At 46.6% G+C, this 17,642-nt stretch overlaps 1 protein-coding gene and 1 pseudogene across 1 annotated transcript; both read left to right on the forward strand.

The window, feature by feature from the left end:
- Positions 1 to 106: 106 nt before the first annotated feature.
- On the forward strand, positions 107 to 7,650 carry dalrd3 (DALR anticodon binding domain containing 3). The gene is made up of 13 exons (XM_076026142.1): positions 107 to 829; positions 2,207 to 2,514; positions 2,667 to 2,995; positions 3,958 to 4,016; positions 4,150 to 4,251; positions 4,369 to 4,433; positions 4,802 to 4,860; positions 4,954 to 5,036; positions 5,128 to 5,254; positions 5,794 to 5,852; positions 6,289 to 6,405; positions 6,491 to 6,559; positions 6,676 to 7,650. The coding sequence occupies exons 1-13, from the start codon at positions 608 to 610 to the stop codon at positions 6,793 to 6,795; spliced, it is 1,719 nt and encodes a 572-aa protein (XP_075882257.1). The 5' UTR covers positions 107 to 607; the 3' UTR covers positions 6,796 to 7,650.
- A 331-nt stretch (positions 7,651 to 7,981) lies between these two features.
- On the forward strand, positions 7,982 to 11,786 carry LOC142888112 (nuclear factor 7, ovary-like; annotated as a pseudogene).
- Positions 11,787 to 17,642: the final 5,856 nt, after the last annotated feature.

Raw genomic sequence — 17,642 nt, forward strand, 5'->3', positions numbered from 1 at the left:
AACAAAACTGAATTCATATAAATAACATCCTTTGAATATATATATATTTTAAAAATAATAATGACGGAAACCAAAAATGCAAAATAGGAGATTCTCTGGAACATTTAAAAAAAAATAAATAAATAAATAAATCTCACTCTTGGACCGGTGCTCGAAATAACTTGATCCATGACACAGAACTAAAAACGTACAAATAGAGTTCTCATGACAGCACTGTTTGGGCCGCTTACTGTTGAACTCTCTTCGTCCCAAACTATCTATGTCCCAAACATTCGCAGTCCCCAAAAAAGGTGACGCCATCAGGAAGGAGTCCGGCTTCATAATCAATCCGAAGGAAACACGCACCACTCTAGTTAGTTCTGCCCCGTGCAGGAAAAAAACAGGCCATGGAAACAGTCGATGCGGTCCTCATTTACCCATCCAATATCTGACATCGACCCGTCAGTAACTGTCACATCAGCTGCTCACTGGCATGGAACTCGGACGCAATTGAGAAATCTGCATTTTACATCAACCGCCGCGGCCACGTTTGGACCGAGGTGCGAGAGGCAGGGCGGGGATGTGTTGACAGCCTTTGGCGGCGGAGGAGCTTTAGCCTGCTTGGGTGATGGAGAACATCGAGGAGTCGTGCCCGCTCCGGATCACTCCAACCGTGAGGGCGCTGAGCGCGGCGCTCCGGGGGAAGAGCGACGTTGTCTCGGCGAACGGCGGCAGGCTTTTCCCCGAACCGGAGAAGCTGTGGTTCAAGGAGAGCAGCGCAAAGAATCTGCGCACCAGAGACTTTCTGTCGCCGACCACCATGCTGAACACGCTGTATGCGGACGGACAGGTCGGTCAGTGGGAAGGACGCCCGTCCGGGCTCCTCTCGCATTTATTTGTATTGCTCACTGTTGTTGTGTTTGTTTCAGGTCAAGAAACGTACTGAGACATTTTCAAAACATTATTGTTTTTATGTATTTTTGCTGCACGTGGTAACACCAGCCGTTGTCTCAGTTAGCAAGTTTAAACCTCTAACCGCAAACTACATCAAATACTTTTTTTTTCTCTCGCCCCGCGCAATATCAGGTTTTGGCACGCGCGATATTGTTTACGCTAAACGTTCAATGAACGGACGTTTTCCTGGAGGACTTCCGCGCGTATCGGCCACGCTGGGGTCCACGAGCTGATTCGCCCGACGCAAAGGTTCCGTACTATTTAATGCCACCGAGCTGGTTTGAATTCGAACCCAGTGGGCTGTGGCACCGCGGACAAACCGCCCCATCTTGATCGAGCAGACACTTCCAGCCCGTGGCGGTTATTATTCACCCATGAGTGGCGCGCGCTGCAATATGGGTCAGACGTGCACGCAGGGCTGCAGGTCAGAGTTGTTGTTGCTGTGTGAGCTGCAGCGTGGGCAGAAAACACAGCACAGCACAGCACAGCACAGCCACGAGAGGGCCACGTTGTAACGCTGTGAAAGGGAAATTGATCTCCTAAACTCAAAGACGAGAAGGATGGACACAGTCAATGTCACAAAAATAGATGACATTGTCTGCTACAATCCTAGCCATGTCATTCATTCATTCATCTTCTATACCCGCTTATTGCTATTCAGGGTCACGGGGGTCTGCTGGAGCCTATCCCAGCTGTCTTAGGGCGAAGGCAGGGTGACACCCTGGACAAGTCGCCAGTTCATCGCAGGGCCTCCTAGCCATGTGTCAAATGCAAATATGTGAAGTACTTTTTTTTTTTTGTAAAGCACGCTTAAGATAGAAAGTAGTGCAAAGTTATGACATCTGTCAGCTCATTGACATCTCGTGCAGCGCATTTAAAACACATTAGGATGCCTAACATGACGCTTCAAGCCAGTAGCTTACATAATAAAAATGTTTTGATGCTGAGTGTAATTGATTGAATATGTAACTGGTGGTATAGGTAAATGTTAACAAGCCAGCTGAAAACAAACATAAATGTCCAGAGCAGGCACTGACCCTCGACTCCAAATTAACATGCAACAGCAAAGTAGAAAAGCTGCAAAAAGCAAACACAAAAAACAAAGCTGCTGTGGTTGGTTAAAGACTAGAGGAACTGAGTGCAGAGCGTCCGACTTTTGAAGGTGAATAAAGTGGGAGATTTGAATCATTACGACTCCAGTAGCTCCTGATAGTTTAGTCAGATTTGCATGATTTCCATTAACATCACCTGATGGTGCTCTCTGTACCTCCAGGTCCCACCGGCAGTGATGTCCAGGGTGCGCTCCCTCCGAGGCAGTGGGATCCTCCCTGTGGCCGGGGGGGAGGTGATGTGTGAGGGCTTACGTGTGAGGGTGGATCGGGCCGCAGCCTTCAGGGCCGTCCTGGCGGGTGGAGCCACCGAGTACCTGAAGCCTTCGGGCCAGAGGCAAGGCTGCGTGGTGCTCAACTGCCCCGCGCTGCACCCCAAACCCAACACACCCACACCCGATACTCTTACTCTCGGCCAGCTGAGGACAGTTCTGCTGGCTGACCACATTGGGGCACTGTTGAGAAGACAAGGGTGAGTCTCGAGAGTGTTCCGAGAAGAAATTGCATTTAAGAAAAAACGAAACAAAACAAACACTGATGATAAACTGTAACAATATGCCACAGCAAACAATACATTAAAGCCCAAGTCGCTCCTGAGCCAATCAGCGCTGCTGTGTTTTTCAGATTCGCAGTGTCCTTTTGCCCTACGCTCCCAGAAAGCAGCGAGATGATCACCTTTCTCCAGGCTCTGGGGGTCAGTTGGCCGACAGCGCCGGGCAGCTGGACCAACGGGGAGCGAGAGGAAAAGATTCAGGAGGCCCTGAAGAACTGTCGCTATAGGGAGAGGGGAATGGAGAGAAGCAGGAGGAGCAGCGGCGGAGGACGGAGGAAGGCCGAGGAGGAGGAAGAGGAGCAGGAGGAGGAGAACAAGGAGGCGCTCAGAGTCAATCTGAAGCGGGTGTTCCAGGAGGAGGAGCTGCTGGGATATGACCCCAGCCTTGGCACCTGCACTGGTGAGGTTAGAAGGCTGCCTCTAAACCGTGGTAACTGGTCAGGAAGCCGTGCTCAGAGCCGGTGTCACGTTTTTATTCTACTGATAAATAACAAAATTAAGAAATGCTGATAGGCGGAGGAACAGAACACTTTCCCCTGGAGCAAAGCCAGATATTTCCTGCAGCCTCCTGCGCTATAAAGAGAATCTGCACTTTAACTCGTTAAAGGAATGCAGAGCAGCCACCTTGCAAGGCAGCTGAACTCTCAATCTCTAAAGATGTGAGCATTCAAAATTTCAAGTTTTATTTGTGTAGCACCTGTCATACATAAAATGCAACCTAGGTTGCTTGACAACAATTAAAATAAAAATAAAGATTAAAAACAGCATTTCAATGCTGCAGTGATTTAATAATTTAAAATAAAATAAATCAAAAAAGGAGGAACTGAGGAACCGTAAGAGGAAACAGCCACCCGGCGATCATCCACACTGAGAGGGGTCCCCAGAACGATGACACCCCCACTCAGAAATACTTTATTAATCCAGAGGGAAATTCTGCAATGAGGTGAGGAGGTCTCCCTGCCAGGAAGCACTAGTTGTTTTCAGTCAAACAGAGCCGACCGAACTGAAGATCATCCAGGGTTTCTGCCATGATGAAGGCAAGTGGTCACTGCTCTGTGGTCAGTTGTATCAGTGCCCGACGTTTCTCAATCACCAAACAGGAGGAAAGCACATTGCTGCTCACCAGGGGGCGCCAGTGTGGTCCATGGTGTTGCTACTTCTGTCTAATAGTCTACAATGAAGAAGTCAAATTTACCGTCAGAGAAAAATATTTTCCATGCGCCCTTGTTGAAAGTTGCGTGAGAAATGGACTGAGACGTCTCAAGAATTCCGTCGACTGCGGCAGGGAGACAGTAGAGTGAAGGAATAACAGTCAGACAGACGCTTGAACCACTAATGTGTTGTCTGTTGTGTGTGTTTCAGTAAATGGAGATGGTGTTTCCCACCTGGCACAGCTGGACATGGCCGCAGCCGACTGCAAAGTGAGACACAGACACACACACACACACACACACACACACACACACACACACACACACACACACACACACCTGCTCCAGTTTATCAGTTAACCGTTACATGGGAACAAACCCGAGTTTGCTGCCATTTTCTCAGGGAGCCGTGGCAACCGTGTTACACGTGACCTCGTGTCAGGACGAGTTCCGCCAGCAGCAGATGGCGATGTTGTGGAGAGCCAGCGGAGCAACTCACACACAGGTAGCCCCCCAACACACACACACACACACACACACACACACACACACACACACACGCACACACACTGTGCTGTTGTTCAGGTGTGTCCCACCTACTGTTGCCACTCACTGTCTGCAGAGACATCTGGTGTGTGGACCTGTGAAGACTCCTGGTTCCCACCTCACCGCTGCTCAGTACCTGCAGTAAGACTCGTCCCTCTCACATCACTCCATCAGCTCGTGTTACCCCCTGCCCCTCAGGCTCACGCTGGCTGCGGCTAAATCCACTGCAAAAAGCAGGCCAGGCGTCACTAAAAACTATTTTTTTTAAATTAGGAAGTCTCTAAACGCTGCCATATTAATTCTGATCCCTGACCAAGACCAAGAATGTTCTGTACTTACAGTCATTCATTAAACCTGCCAGCAACTTGTCCTTTCAATGTTGTGGAATTTATCGTTTCAATGTGTCTCAGTCTGAGTTGAGTTGAGTTGTAAACCAACACTCTATGGCGGCAGGTGTGTGTGTGTCTGTGTGTTAACCGGTCTCCCTGTGCCTGCGTTCCCCTCCCCAGGCTGAGGAGGGGTCAGATGAAGGAGGCCTCAGAGATGAAGTACGGAGATCAAGTAGAAGGTGAGTGCTCACACAGTGGCTTTTGTGGGAACTCTTGTAGCGGAGCACATGAAGCGACCCGCAGCTAATCTTTGCCCCCTGCCCCTCTTTTAGGTCAAACGTGGGATGACATCATCAGGGTCATGACCTCGGCCACGGTCAGATTTGAGCTGCTGTCGACGGTCCACACCAGTCCTGTGAGCCCCGCCCTATTATTCCTCGCGCCTGTCAGTGGCATCTCTTCATACCGTGATGCTAACGGTCTTGTCTGTCTGTCTGTCGGCGCAGGTGACGCTGGACGTGCAGCGGGACGGAGGCGTGTCTACCAAGGGCCCCAGGGGGGGCGTGTTTGTGATGTACAACTGCGCCAGGCTGCACACACTGTTCGACAGCTACGAGCGAGGAGTGGAGAAAGGTGAGGGGACGTGAAAATACGGCTCAACAAAACAGATGGAGACGTGACGTGTTTCAACTTCGTAGATACATAACGATGTAGATGTACACCACTGGTCAAACATTTGGACACACCCTATGAGTTTAATGTCTTTTCTTTCATTCTCATGACTGTTGACATTGCAGTTTCTCACTGAAGGCATCAAAACTGCGTATGGAAATCACATGGAATTATGTAGGAAACAATAAAAGAGTAAAATAACTCAAACACGTTTTATATTTAAACTCTTCAAACTAGCCACCTTTCATTAAAAGCATATTTATAGTTATTGAACGTGTTTTTCTTTGCTGCATAGTTATATCTTGCTCATATATTTGATGTCTTCAGTATCTACACGCTGTGTGGAAAGTAAAAATAATCAAATAAATAAATAGTATAAAATAAAAATTACATGAGCAGGTGTGTCCAAACTTTTGACTTGTAGTGTAGCTACAGATGTAGATATAGATGTATTTGAATAATGTGTTGTTAACATGTGTGGACGTTTGTGTTATCTACAGGTCTTTATCCAGAAATCCCCGAGGCCTCGCAGCTGGACTTCTCGTCTCTGAAAGAAGAGGTGCCTCTGATTCACTCCTTTGTCTATCATTTATGTGTAAATATCAGGGCCGGGACTTTAACGCGATTAATTAGTTACACAAAAATTGTTGCACTAAAAAAATGTACGCATTTTAATCGCACTTATTTTTGAGCCACGCAACGTTTCTCACCTGATGAGTTTTAGACGTACCCATTATACTGAAACACCAACTAACGTGCATGACGTCAGACGACAGCGACGTCATGCACGTTAGTTGCAAAAAAAAAATTGCCTCTCAATTTTCTTAGATCAAATATTTATGCGATTAAAAATGTAAGTAATTTTGATTAATTAATTACAAACCATCTAATTAATTAGAATGTTTTTTTAATCGAGTCCCAGCGCTAGTAAATATGTAGAAAACTGGCTTCCATAATCAGCCACTCACACTGCCTCTCCCCCTCTGGGCTGACAGGGCGAGTGGCTTCTCCTCTTCAATTATCTCATCCCGTACACTGAGCTGCTGGACCAGTCGGGGCAGGCGTTTGACGGGGAAGGGGGCGGAGCCAGAGTCAACATGAAGACCGAGCAGGTGGGGCGTCGTGCGACCTCCGTCCGTCTCGCGGGACGACTTGTGTCCCGGCGCTAAAGCGGAGCTGCTTGTTTGTGTCGTGCAGGTGTGCAAATTCCTGGTGTCCCTGAGTAAAGACTTCAGCTCGTACTACAACAGAGTGCACGTGCTGGGGGTGAGCGCCTCCTCGTCGCCTACATTCACGTGGTCCACCCATGAATCCAGGAGCCCGGTCATAGGCTTGCAGTGCATGGCGCCTCTGATCGTGTTTGCTGTGCTTTCCCCCTCCAGGAGGCGCTGCCGCACCTCTTCAACCAGATGTTCTGCCGCCTCCAGCTGCTGAGGGTGCTCAGAGAGCTCTACCACAGCGCCCTGGACACCCTCAACCTGCCCCCCATCAGGCAGCTATAGCCTGGGCGCTGCGCCGCGCCCTGGTCACGTGACCTCCCCTCGCTCCAGCCCTTTCACACAGACGCAGCCGCGTCAGCCGCATCACAAACGCTGTCCGGCTGAGACTCTCTGGCCTTTCCCGTTGGTGTCCCAGTACCGTGTCGTGCTCCAGTTAGAACTGTTTTATCTCCCCACTGCACTGCATGCAAGTCTTTTGTTTTTTTGGGGCTTTTTTGGGCTTGGGAAGAGAATCACAAAGACACAAATGTTTTAACAACAAGAAGCTAATTAGCCTACCTTTGTGTAAAATAAACCTTCTTTCTGCTGTTTGCTCTTAACAGCACATTCAGTTAAATGTTTTGGGGGAGGATGGATGTCCAGTCAGCTCATGAAGCAGAATTAACTCAGAGGTGCTGATGTAAAATTGCCTCAGTCTTTTGGATTCATTCCTCAACAGAAGCCGAGTCATGCGGAACCCCTCTGCAGTGAGTTATTATAACTGGAGTTATTTGCTTCTTGTTCGTTACACATCAATGAAAGTGAAGCAGCGTCGCTCTTCTGCTGGTTGTACTTGTTGTTGTTTTTTCTCCCAAAGTGCAGAACTGATTCTCTTATCACTAGTTAGGTTGTTTTCCTTCCATTTGTCAAAAAAAAGCAAAACAAAACAAACAAAAAAAAGATTTCTAACAATCAGTGTAGATGGGAGATTTTTCCTGATGTGCTGACTGTGTGACAAACCTTATACACCTGAAAGCTGTTCAATTCCTTTGGTGCCAAACTGAGAGCAGTATGCCAGTCTTAACATGTCTGATATCCTCCATGTATTTATCGACACCACATTCATATTTATTGCCAAAATAATAGAAGTGTACAGAATCTATTTATTCTGAGTCTTAATGGCATTATTATTCCAGAGTCCTATATTCCAACACACATGCTTGACAAACCACAGCTGTCGAGCGCCATGAATCACGTGTAATTAGTGCATCTTGCTGTTATATTATGAAATGCATGACATGGCATGGAAATAATCCCTATAAAGCATATATACTTTTATCTTCATAGATTTATGGCAGAAATGTTCTTTATAAATCGCGGTAGGGCAAATGAAAGGCCTAATGAATCACCTAAATGTGACTGAACACGTGCCATAGCCGGCTTTATTTTTATGCTCGGCCTCATCTTGAAGGTTTTGAGAGAGTTTTCAACTCAACCCATTTGAACACAACGCCTCATACGGAAAAGTTGTCACATTTTACAGTCTCCCTGAAAGTGTTGCTGTTTTTTTTTTTTTTTTAATAAACATTCTATTGTAATTATTTATTAGTGGGAAATGGGGGTGGATGGATTTCTAATGATGATGTGTTTACAGTGACTATCTGCTGAGAACAGTGTTAAAACACTGGCAGAGAAGAACAGAAGGTCTTTTACCATTTTGAAGTGATAGAAACTGTGCGTTGACTTTGCAATGTTCCAATTTATATCAACCACACATTCTGTACTGTTCTGTATGCTGATGAGCGTGTTCTTCATTATGGTGCCCGCAGATGGGAGGATTTTATCCACAGAAGCTCCCGACTCACCCACTGTCTTCATGTGTGTTTCCCCCCCCCCCCCAGAATTTGCAGCTAATGAAACAATTTTGGTCAAGTACAGTTGCACAGGAAATGCTTTTTAAAAGTAATTGTTGTGACTGTTTAACAGAGATTTAAGAACAACAGTTGATGGACTCTTTTTGTATTATTCTACACTGGATTGAATAATAATAGGACGTGCGTCTTTACCCTGAATTGCCCCTTTAAGGCTCTGACCCTGCAGTGTTCACATATATTCCTGTCATTAACTCTACTACCCATCCACCCACACACACTCATGTTACACATGTGTGGACTGAGCGTGACCCTGATTGCAGCCCTCTCGCTGCCTGGCCGACGTTCAGATCCAGCAGCTCTTGAGATAAATTGCTCTCACCAAACCCTCCAGCCAGTAATGATGAACAGTTACAATGTTTGCTGTTTAGCATCTGTTACTGCTTGTGACGTGCCATTTGTGTTTGTCCCTTCTTCCTATTTGTAGCCCTTTCATGTCACACAAACCCCTAAACTGCTGTTTTCACTCCTCACACCTGCTGTTCATAATAATAAAAAAAAAACACAAGAAATGGTCAAAATGTTGTTTATTCTCCCATTTTATCCATCTTGAGTTTAACACCAGAATTACAGATGTTTGGATTTATTAGTATCTTCCGACTGCCACTTTATCTGGATTTCAGTGATCTGTGATGTCACAAAGGGCACAGATACCTCTCCAAGGTGAGCAACAACTGGTCACTGGTTTTGTTTGCTTCCGAACGTGGAAGGGCCAACACAGCCTCATTTTAAATGTCATTGCGTCTTCTCGCCACACGGTGGCCATGTTTTAAAAGATAACTCAGATCCTGAAACGTGGCAACCCCAATCTGCAATATAACGTGGGTAAAAGGAGATTCATACTTGTCTTTAGATGCTTCATTATGTTCCTAATCAGTTTAGCGAAGTGTTTTAACTGTAAAAAAGCAAGCAAGGGAAAAGTCCCGAATCGTCCTTTATATGGATAGCGATATAAAACAATATTTAAAGATTCGACTCAAGTCAATGATGTCGCCACTTTGGCATTAATGTTTGCCGACAGCGACTCCTTCACAACAACTGTGCTGGAACTATACTTTGTTTGCCGGAACTGTACTTTAGTTTTGTTGGAACTGTGCTTTAGTTTTGTTTCAATGCTTTGTTTTCTGGAACTATACTTTATTTGTTCGAATGGTCTAGTTTTGTTCCATTTTTTTTGGCACCGCATTTTGGTTGTGACCGGCTGAAGGTCGTGTGTGCCGTTCATGCTCCTGTTGATGGCAATGTTTGGAAACTGTATGCCTGTGAGTCGATAATGACACGCTTGTTTGTTGTCTAACAACGTCGTGATGGTGGCAGGGTGCATATTTCCAAGTTTAGTGAAGTTTGTATTGAAGTTTTGATTCACAGTGTGCTAAGTAGCTAAGAATTGCTAATTGTTGAATCATTTGAATAAAGTAGCTATTACAAACTATGTAAAAATCAAACAAACATCACGTTTGTTGGATTTTTAATTTAAATCAAAACTGTCATGTCAGGTAAAATTAACATTTCTGTCAAATTGAAGGCATTTATTTTTAAAGACAGTTTCTAAAATATTGCTTTTGTATTTGTTTCCACAGTATACAACCAGCCTCACACAGTCAAGAGGACAGTCTCCATAATAAAACACCAATCTGGTCAACAACTATACAGCCCCACCTGCTGGTGTAAACCTGATGTGTCATTTTTTGAGGTGGAAGGTACAAAGGTGGAGGTGAACTTCTGCTTCTAGTACTTCTTTTCACACAGAACTGAGACGCCATTATTTCGCGTTGTGGAATATATGCTTTGAGTTGGAAAAAAAAAAAATCTGTTTCGTTTCCAGTTCTATTGGACAAAGATTGAGTTGCTGAGTCTGACCTTCTGAAATTGAAAATAAATGTTTAAATCCATCCGGTTTTGGGGAATATCAGCTGAAATGGCAGAGAAACTCCCTTCAGTCGAAAATCTCCTGAACTGTTCAGTTTGTTTAGAGACTTTTAAAGATCCTGTGTCTCTGAGCTGCAACCACAGCTTCTGTTCAACGTGCCTGCAGAAAGTTTGGGAACAAAATAAAAGCAAAAACTGTCCCATATGTAAAAGCAAATCCTCAAAGGATTTGCTGTCAGTGAACTTTGCTCTGAAACAACTGGCTGACTCCTTTGCTGGCAGACAGAAATCAGGATCCTCTGAGTCAGTGGAAGAAGTGAAGGTGGAGCTGGTGTGTAGTAATTGCAAAGACAAGACTAAAATGTTTTGTGAGGATGAGCAGAAAGCTCTGTGCTCTGTCTGTGAGTTTTCCCTCCACCAGGGTCACAAGTTGGTTCCTGTAGAAGAAGCAGTCAGAGGGCTGAAGGAGGAGCTGAAGTCTGACTTAACAGCTTTAAAGGACAAGAAGGAGAATTACAGAGAAGTTGAGGAAAAATACAAACAAGTGATTGAACACTCCAAGAAGCAGGCGTCCTTGACAGAGAGGCAGATCAGAGCAGAGTTTGACAGGCTCCGCCTCTTCCTGAAAGAGGAAGAGGAGTCCAGACTGGCAGCTCTGAGGGAGGAAGAGCAGCAGAAGAGGAAGACTGTGATCAGAGAGATGGAGAAAGTTCGGGGGCAGATGTCGTCTCTGTCCGGCAGCATCGCTGCTGTTGAAGAGGAGCTGCTTCCTCAACAGTTATAAAGGCAGTCAGAGCAGAGCCAGAGACCAATGCTCCCATTCAGATCCACAACTGGTCCCAGGAGCACTGATAGATGTGGCCAAACACCTGGGAAACCTGTCCTTCACAGTGTGGCAGAAGATGAAGGACAAGGTCCACTTCAGTCCCGTCATCCTGGACCCAAACACTGCAAGTCGCTGGCACTACCTGTCTGATGATCTGACCAGAGTGAGAAGAGGAGAAACATTTCAGCAGCTTCCTGATAATCCAGAGAGACACACTGGATATACTGAAGTTGTGGGTTCTGAAGGTTTCAGCTCAGGACGACACAGCTGGGAGGTGGAGGTGGGAGATCATCCTGACTGGGCTATAGGTGTGGTCAAAGAGTCAGCTGACAGGAAGGGCAAGAGATATATCAGACCAGATCAAGGATTCTGGTGTTTACTACAAAACAATGGAAAATACACTAATGGTTGTGATGAGACTGTCACAGTGAAGAAGAGTCTGGAGCGAGTCAGAGTCCAGTTGGACTTTGACAGGGGGGAGGTTTCCTTCTACGATGCTGTGGACATGACTCACATCCACACTCATGTTGACACTTTCACTGAGAAAGTCTTCCCTTATTTCAGTGTTGCAAAGGCCTGTGAGAAGAAAACTGCTGATATCAGGATGTGTGAAAGAGATTTTTCCGTGATGTTTGGGAAGGATGGTGAGCTGTAAGTGATGCATTAGCTTGTTTGGTAGTGCTGGTAGTGAGAAGGGCCTGCCTGTGTTATACATTAATAGAATATAATTGCAGTTGAATCAAATTAAAATCTTATGAATCAGGGTCATGGGTGCGGCTAATTCCTGCCAACTGTGGGAGCTTTGCTCAGGGCTTTGCCTTGGATGGTGGGGGGCTGGGTGGAGGAGAGGTGGAGGTTGAAATTATTCTGCAGCATTTTTTTCTTTTGTTTTACTTTCTTCTTTTAAAACGCACCAAAAAAAGGTAAAGTCAAAAAAAGAGTGAACAGCAAGTCATCCAATATTTATCCAGCAAATGAGGGTTAAAAGGAAGCTGCAGCTACAGCAGGGGAAACGCTTCAGGGCAAAAATCTTCATCGTTTTTATCTGTATGCATTTTGTTTGATTTTGTGCTTGAGGCACAACATTTAATGTCCTGTTATTTTCCCCCCGAATGGTTTCTTAGATGATTATGCATTGGCTAATGACACATTTCACCTTTAACATGTCTTTCTGATCCAGCCTCAGATAATCCCTGGGATCTATTTCATGTTTCCATGCAGTTGAAAAAAACATAGTATTGAGAGTACCAAAACTGTCAAAAAATTATTTTATTTTAATCTAGATTCACGTGTAACACCTCTGGTCAATTCAGCCCAGATTATTTTCATTTTTGAAAAACTCTCAACAAATACATTTTTTTCATTCATGGCAAGGGTACATCTCAGAACTTGCACTTTCTTAGTTTCACCTGAGTAAAGGATTTGAATCGGTACTTAATAGTCTGACCAAAGTTTTTTTTTAACACCAGTATCCATACCTTTACTTAAGTCCAACGTTTGTTCCCTTTCGAACAGAATGAAGATCCATGAAGCATTTTGTGGAAGGTACTAAACAGAGGGCTAAATAAAAAAGCTGTTTTGTGGAGCTATGTAGCGGTTTTGGATAGTTGATCACTCTTGTCTGGGACGAGCTACAATGATCTAGCAATGGGTGGAATATAGGAAGTGTGTGTGTGTGTGTGTGTGTGTGTGTGTGTGTGCGCGCGCGCCCGCGCGTATATGTGCACGTGGTAGCATTGTGACACACTAAACGCAGCCTGGAAACAGTGGAGCGATCCAGAGGCGGAGAATGAACAGAGGGAGGGAGAGACTGGGTCATGGACGGGCCGGTCTGGGTGACAGCTGTTGCATCCACAGTTTATCTGATTAAATCTGACCATCTCTGCTGAAGGAGGGAGGGACCCAGATAACTGATGCCCTGAGGATGGATGGATGGACACACACACACACACACACACTCACACTCCATTATCCATCTCGAACCCCAATTCAAAAGCTGAAGATGCGGCTCGATAAGGTTCTACCCTTACCAAAGAAAAGACACACACACACACACACACACACACACACACACACACACAGCCGCACAGCCGCACAGCAAAGTAGGTAATGTTTTAATTGATAACAGTCTGCGTGACTGGCAGATGCAGCAGGCCCAGCTAGCTAACAGTTGTGGGGTGGCCTTTGACCTCTGGGTGCATTTTACATGTCGCCCCCACGTTCTTCGCCAGTAAGCTTCACATCATCATCTCCGCTGCTGCTGCTGTGGATTAGAGTGATCTTAAGTCATGCCAGGGTTAAGGCGGCTCTCACTGAGGACTTTGTCATTGAGTGACCAACACGTCCATCCGTCTTCTGAAAAGCCCACTGAGAATATGAGTGGGAGTGTTTCCTGCGCCGAGCAGCTGCTTCTCTCAAGAAAATATATAGCTGAGTCACAGCAGCCGAGTCTGAACTCTTGAGTGTGAGTGGGGGAGAAAAAATGCACGAGGAGAAAAACGGTGAAATAAAAACATCTGTCATCCAAAGTGTGAGCATGAAAACTAGCTCTATTTTTTTTATTCCTCTGCACTTGTAACGGGTGATAAGTTCATGTTCGGTAATAAACTGCAGTGTTAAAATGATGTACGAAGAGTGTTAGAAAGAACAGATGTTAAGGTAGTGAGGTCATTCACTAGTGGGATTCGCTTCATTTGTTGAATATTTTGTCCTTAATTGTTGTTTTCATCATTTGAGTTGCATGGGTGTTATCGGTGACCCGCACGGCGATCTGAATCCGGGAGTTTGCGATCGATTGTGTTTGCCTCCACCCACAGTACCCCACCTAACTCATCATTTTGTTGTGCTGCATCACTAAAAAAAAGCACAGGCAAACCGCCCCGCCCCTCTCAGCGCTGCCCCACCCCCTCTCCTCTCACCCATCCCCCCCTCCACCCCACGTAAAACATGCATGCGAGCTGACACGCACATATGCTAATCCTCTGGCTGTCTCTCGCTCAGAGCATCACACACACACACACACACACACACACGCACACTCACACACACACTCCTATCAAAGTGCATATCCAGCAGCATCTGTGAATGGGAGCGAGCAGCAGGGTGGCGAGGAGTGTGTGTGAGAGTGTAATGAACCCCCACAGAGCCAAGAACTCTGCTTTGGGGATTGTGTGTGTGTGTGTGCGTGCATGTGTGCGTCCATGTGTGTGTACTGAAACAGTGCGATATACAGCTCCGTTGCTGCTACGAGTCCACTCGTCCTCATGACTATAATCAGAAGTCACATCCTGGATTTATCTCACGTATCCACCATCTCCCAGTGAGTCTTACAAAAGTCCTAAATTGAAACGGATTGTTTTTTTTTTTTTGTTTGGCATTGCTGAGGCGAGAAAAATCAGAGTTACAGCCGCTGCCCTGGGGTTAGCAGAGCCGTGCGGAGGGGAGTGAAGGAGCAGGTGGCATCACAACAGTCCAGAACAGGCAAACACTTGTTTAAATGTTGCAGAATTCACAAAGCAATTTTTTTTTTTGTTTCATAAAGGAAGGTGGCGTGAGGAGTGGCGAGCCTTGGCGACGCTGGATTTATTCCATCCTGGTGTCACTGCAAGAGACGCAGGAGCGGAGGCGCCCGACCTTCTCTCAGCAGGGTGGAGTCTGAGTCTGATGTCTGATGGAAGGAGTCCTGAGAGCCACTTGACTCTTATTAGTGGGACTCCAGCTCCTGCTAAAGGACATCTACACCTTCACATCAGGAGCCTGACTGTCTTCACTGCGTGAGTGCGTGCGTGCGTGTGTGTGTGTGTGTGTGTGTGTGTGTGTGTGTGTGTCGGGGTAGCTGCCCATTTATCGACCAACAACACCTAAAACAGACAATCCCACCATGAGCTAGGAAATCCCCAAACAGCAACCAAAATATGCCTCTCAGAAATAAAATAAAACACAGTATCGGCACACACTCTCAGCCGTCTCGCCCTGCGGAGGGGTTTTCTACCCACTGTGAGTGCCGAGCGGCCGCCTCGCCTCGCCTCGCCTCGCCTCGCCCGCAGGTCAGTTCTCCCGGAATTGCTTTTGATTCCTTCCAGCCGCAGACGGCCGCCGCCTATTGATTTATGCGCTCGCAACGCCGTTCAGTTGCTGCTGCTCTGACACAGCAAACAAATCTCAAAGAGCAGAAGCGAAAAAGGCCAAACGATTAAAAAGCCTCAGAACAGAAGCTCCTTGTGTTGCCTCGGGGTCGCTGTCCCTCGCACGCATCGGCGGAGGCTGCTGCAGCTGAGGCCCTGGCTGTGTTTCTACTCATCTAGGGGAAGTCAACACATTCCAGTCCGCTCGCACAAAGCTGCAGCAGACGGTCTGTTTTTTCACGTCCGCACAGGAAAAGAAGGGAAAAAGTGGAGCGTGAACACACGCTGCTGAGTGTCAGTGTTCTTCGTGAAGCTGCGAGACCCCCGGCCCAAAAACACTCGGCAGCGGCCCGCCAGCAACCAGATTAAAGCGGAGTCAAATGAAGCAGAAGCATGTTAAATTGCCCGATCGGATAATGATCGCGTAGCGCCCCCCTGTGCACTGGAAGGTGAACGCCAAGATCTCACTTTGGAAAGAAAAAAAAAAAGAGGCAGTAACCGAGGGATAAATTGGGCCAATTTACATCAGGCTGAGACCACCTGACAGGGAAACTTCCACAATAAAATTGTAATCTTGGCGCCGGCTCCTCTGGAGGCACTTACAGTGACTGGCAGAGTGGTGTAATGCAGCTTTAATGTAAATGTGGAACATGTAAATGACTTGCTAGCAGTGTGATGAAGGCGAGATGAGATGTTCCCCCTCCGCCCTAATGGACGTCTGTCTCCAGGCCGTGTCGCTGCGCTGATTCGGTAATTACGTACCAGAGACGAGTCCGTTCCCTCAGTGATTCCATAGAATTTGACTCCAGACAAAGAGCTCACGCTGCAATTAGACTGCAGACGCAGTGAGTGACAGCTGTAAATTGTCGCTGTAATGGCTGTAAAATAGGGCGGTTTGGCTTTTAGGAATAGCAGCAGGGGAAGAAAAAAAAAAAAAGGTGCTGCCATTGATTCAAAAGGTTTTTTTTCCTTCTCTAGTTCATAGAGACGACTGTCAGCTTCACCCCACCGCAGCGGGGAGACGTCAACATCACATCCTGTGTGAGGTGTGTGTCGGAACAGCTGAGGAGCGCTGCCTCCGCTCTCTGAGCGCAGGCACAGGGAATGAAAGTGATCCGCACCCCCCACGTGAAAGCTCCCAGCAACGAGGGGGGAGAACGAGAACATATTTGACTTGACGGATTCCTCAGAAAGAATGTTTCTACGTGGAGCAGCTCCTCCAGACGTCACTCTCAGGTTTTCACTGCGGCGGAGCAGAAGAGCCGGGAGAGAAAGAGGGGGAGCAGCTGGTCCAGCGGACCACCTGATCCACACCACGCTCACTAAGCCGTGTGGCACGGCAGCCGGGGAATGTTACACACGCTGGTGCAACACTTGAGCCACACTTTCGAACCTTTGCGGAAACAAGGAGCAGAAAAAGGGTGGATTTTTACCCCCGACATCACAACAGGTACAAGAAAGATGTGAGAACCGAGTAAACAGGGATTGAATGCTGGTCGCCTTTTTCTATTCAATCATCATGTCGGCCTCACTGCAATTTACTATACAAGAGCTGAAGCCAAAGTGATGCCCTGAACATGGGCCGTCAGTGTTCAGAACACAGGTATTCATTTTGCTAGCTGGACTTCTGAGGCTTAGCTGCATAACCGAGTGCACCGGGGTTTGATGAGGTGAGCGCTCAGTATTGTTCGGCTGTTCAGTGCGACTGGATTTGAGGCAAGTGTCTGGGTGGGGAACTGGCAGTGCAACTCTTCCACCTCAGCATAGTCATACACAGACTCTGTAACCACATAATTCATAACCCCCAATTTGACAATTCAACCAATCATACAATATATGTTAAAATATTTCATTAGTAGCCACAGATGGAAAAAAACAAAACAAAATAGCTGTTCTTCATTTTTGCTTGTGATCATCACTGTGTTTTCGCACTGAACGCTGATATGTGTGATTGAGATACACTGACCCGGCTACTTAGGCTGCAGCTCCTACAGATTTTTAAGCCTCTTTAAAAACGTATATACCACAGGCTTTTGGAACCAGATTTTCATTAATCCTCTAATCCAATTACTCATAACAAATGACTTCCTCATTCTGTCCATCCAGAGGACAGAGTCATCCGGCAGGCTTCGACGCTGATCCAATACAGGCTGATTAGCACATATTTCTTTCTCTTCACTCGCGCAGGTGAAACAAGACCGTCAGAAAGTGCGGTTCTACCTCCCGTCTCCCCGCGTTACTCTAATCCCATTACGGGTCGTCAGAAGCCTAAATTTCCAGTGGCGTCCAGTAATGAGACACAGCTCTCCCCCTCCTGGAAGCAATATTGATCCAATTTGGTATGATTTCCATCCGAGCTCTGGCAGCAGAGTGAAGTCGCCTGGTGCCAAACACACGGCG

The sequence above is a fragment of the Nelusetta ayraudi genome, unplaced genomic scaffold, assembly GCF_046127955.1.
Source record: "Nelusetta ayraudi isolate G7.1 ecotype Tasmania unplaced genomic scaffold, CSIRO-AGI_Nayr_v1 ptg000019l, whole genome shotgun sequence".
NCBI lineage: Eukaryota > Metazoa > Chordata > Actinopteri > Tetraodontiformes > Monacanthidae > Nelusetta > Nelusetta ayraudi.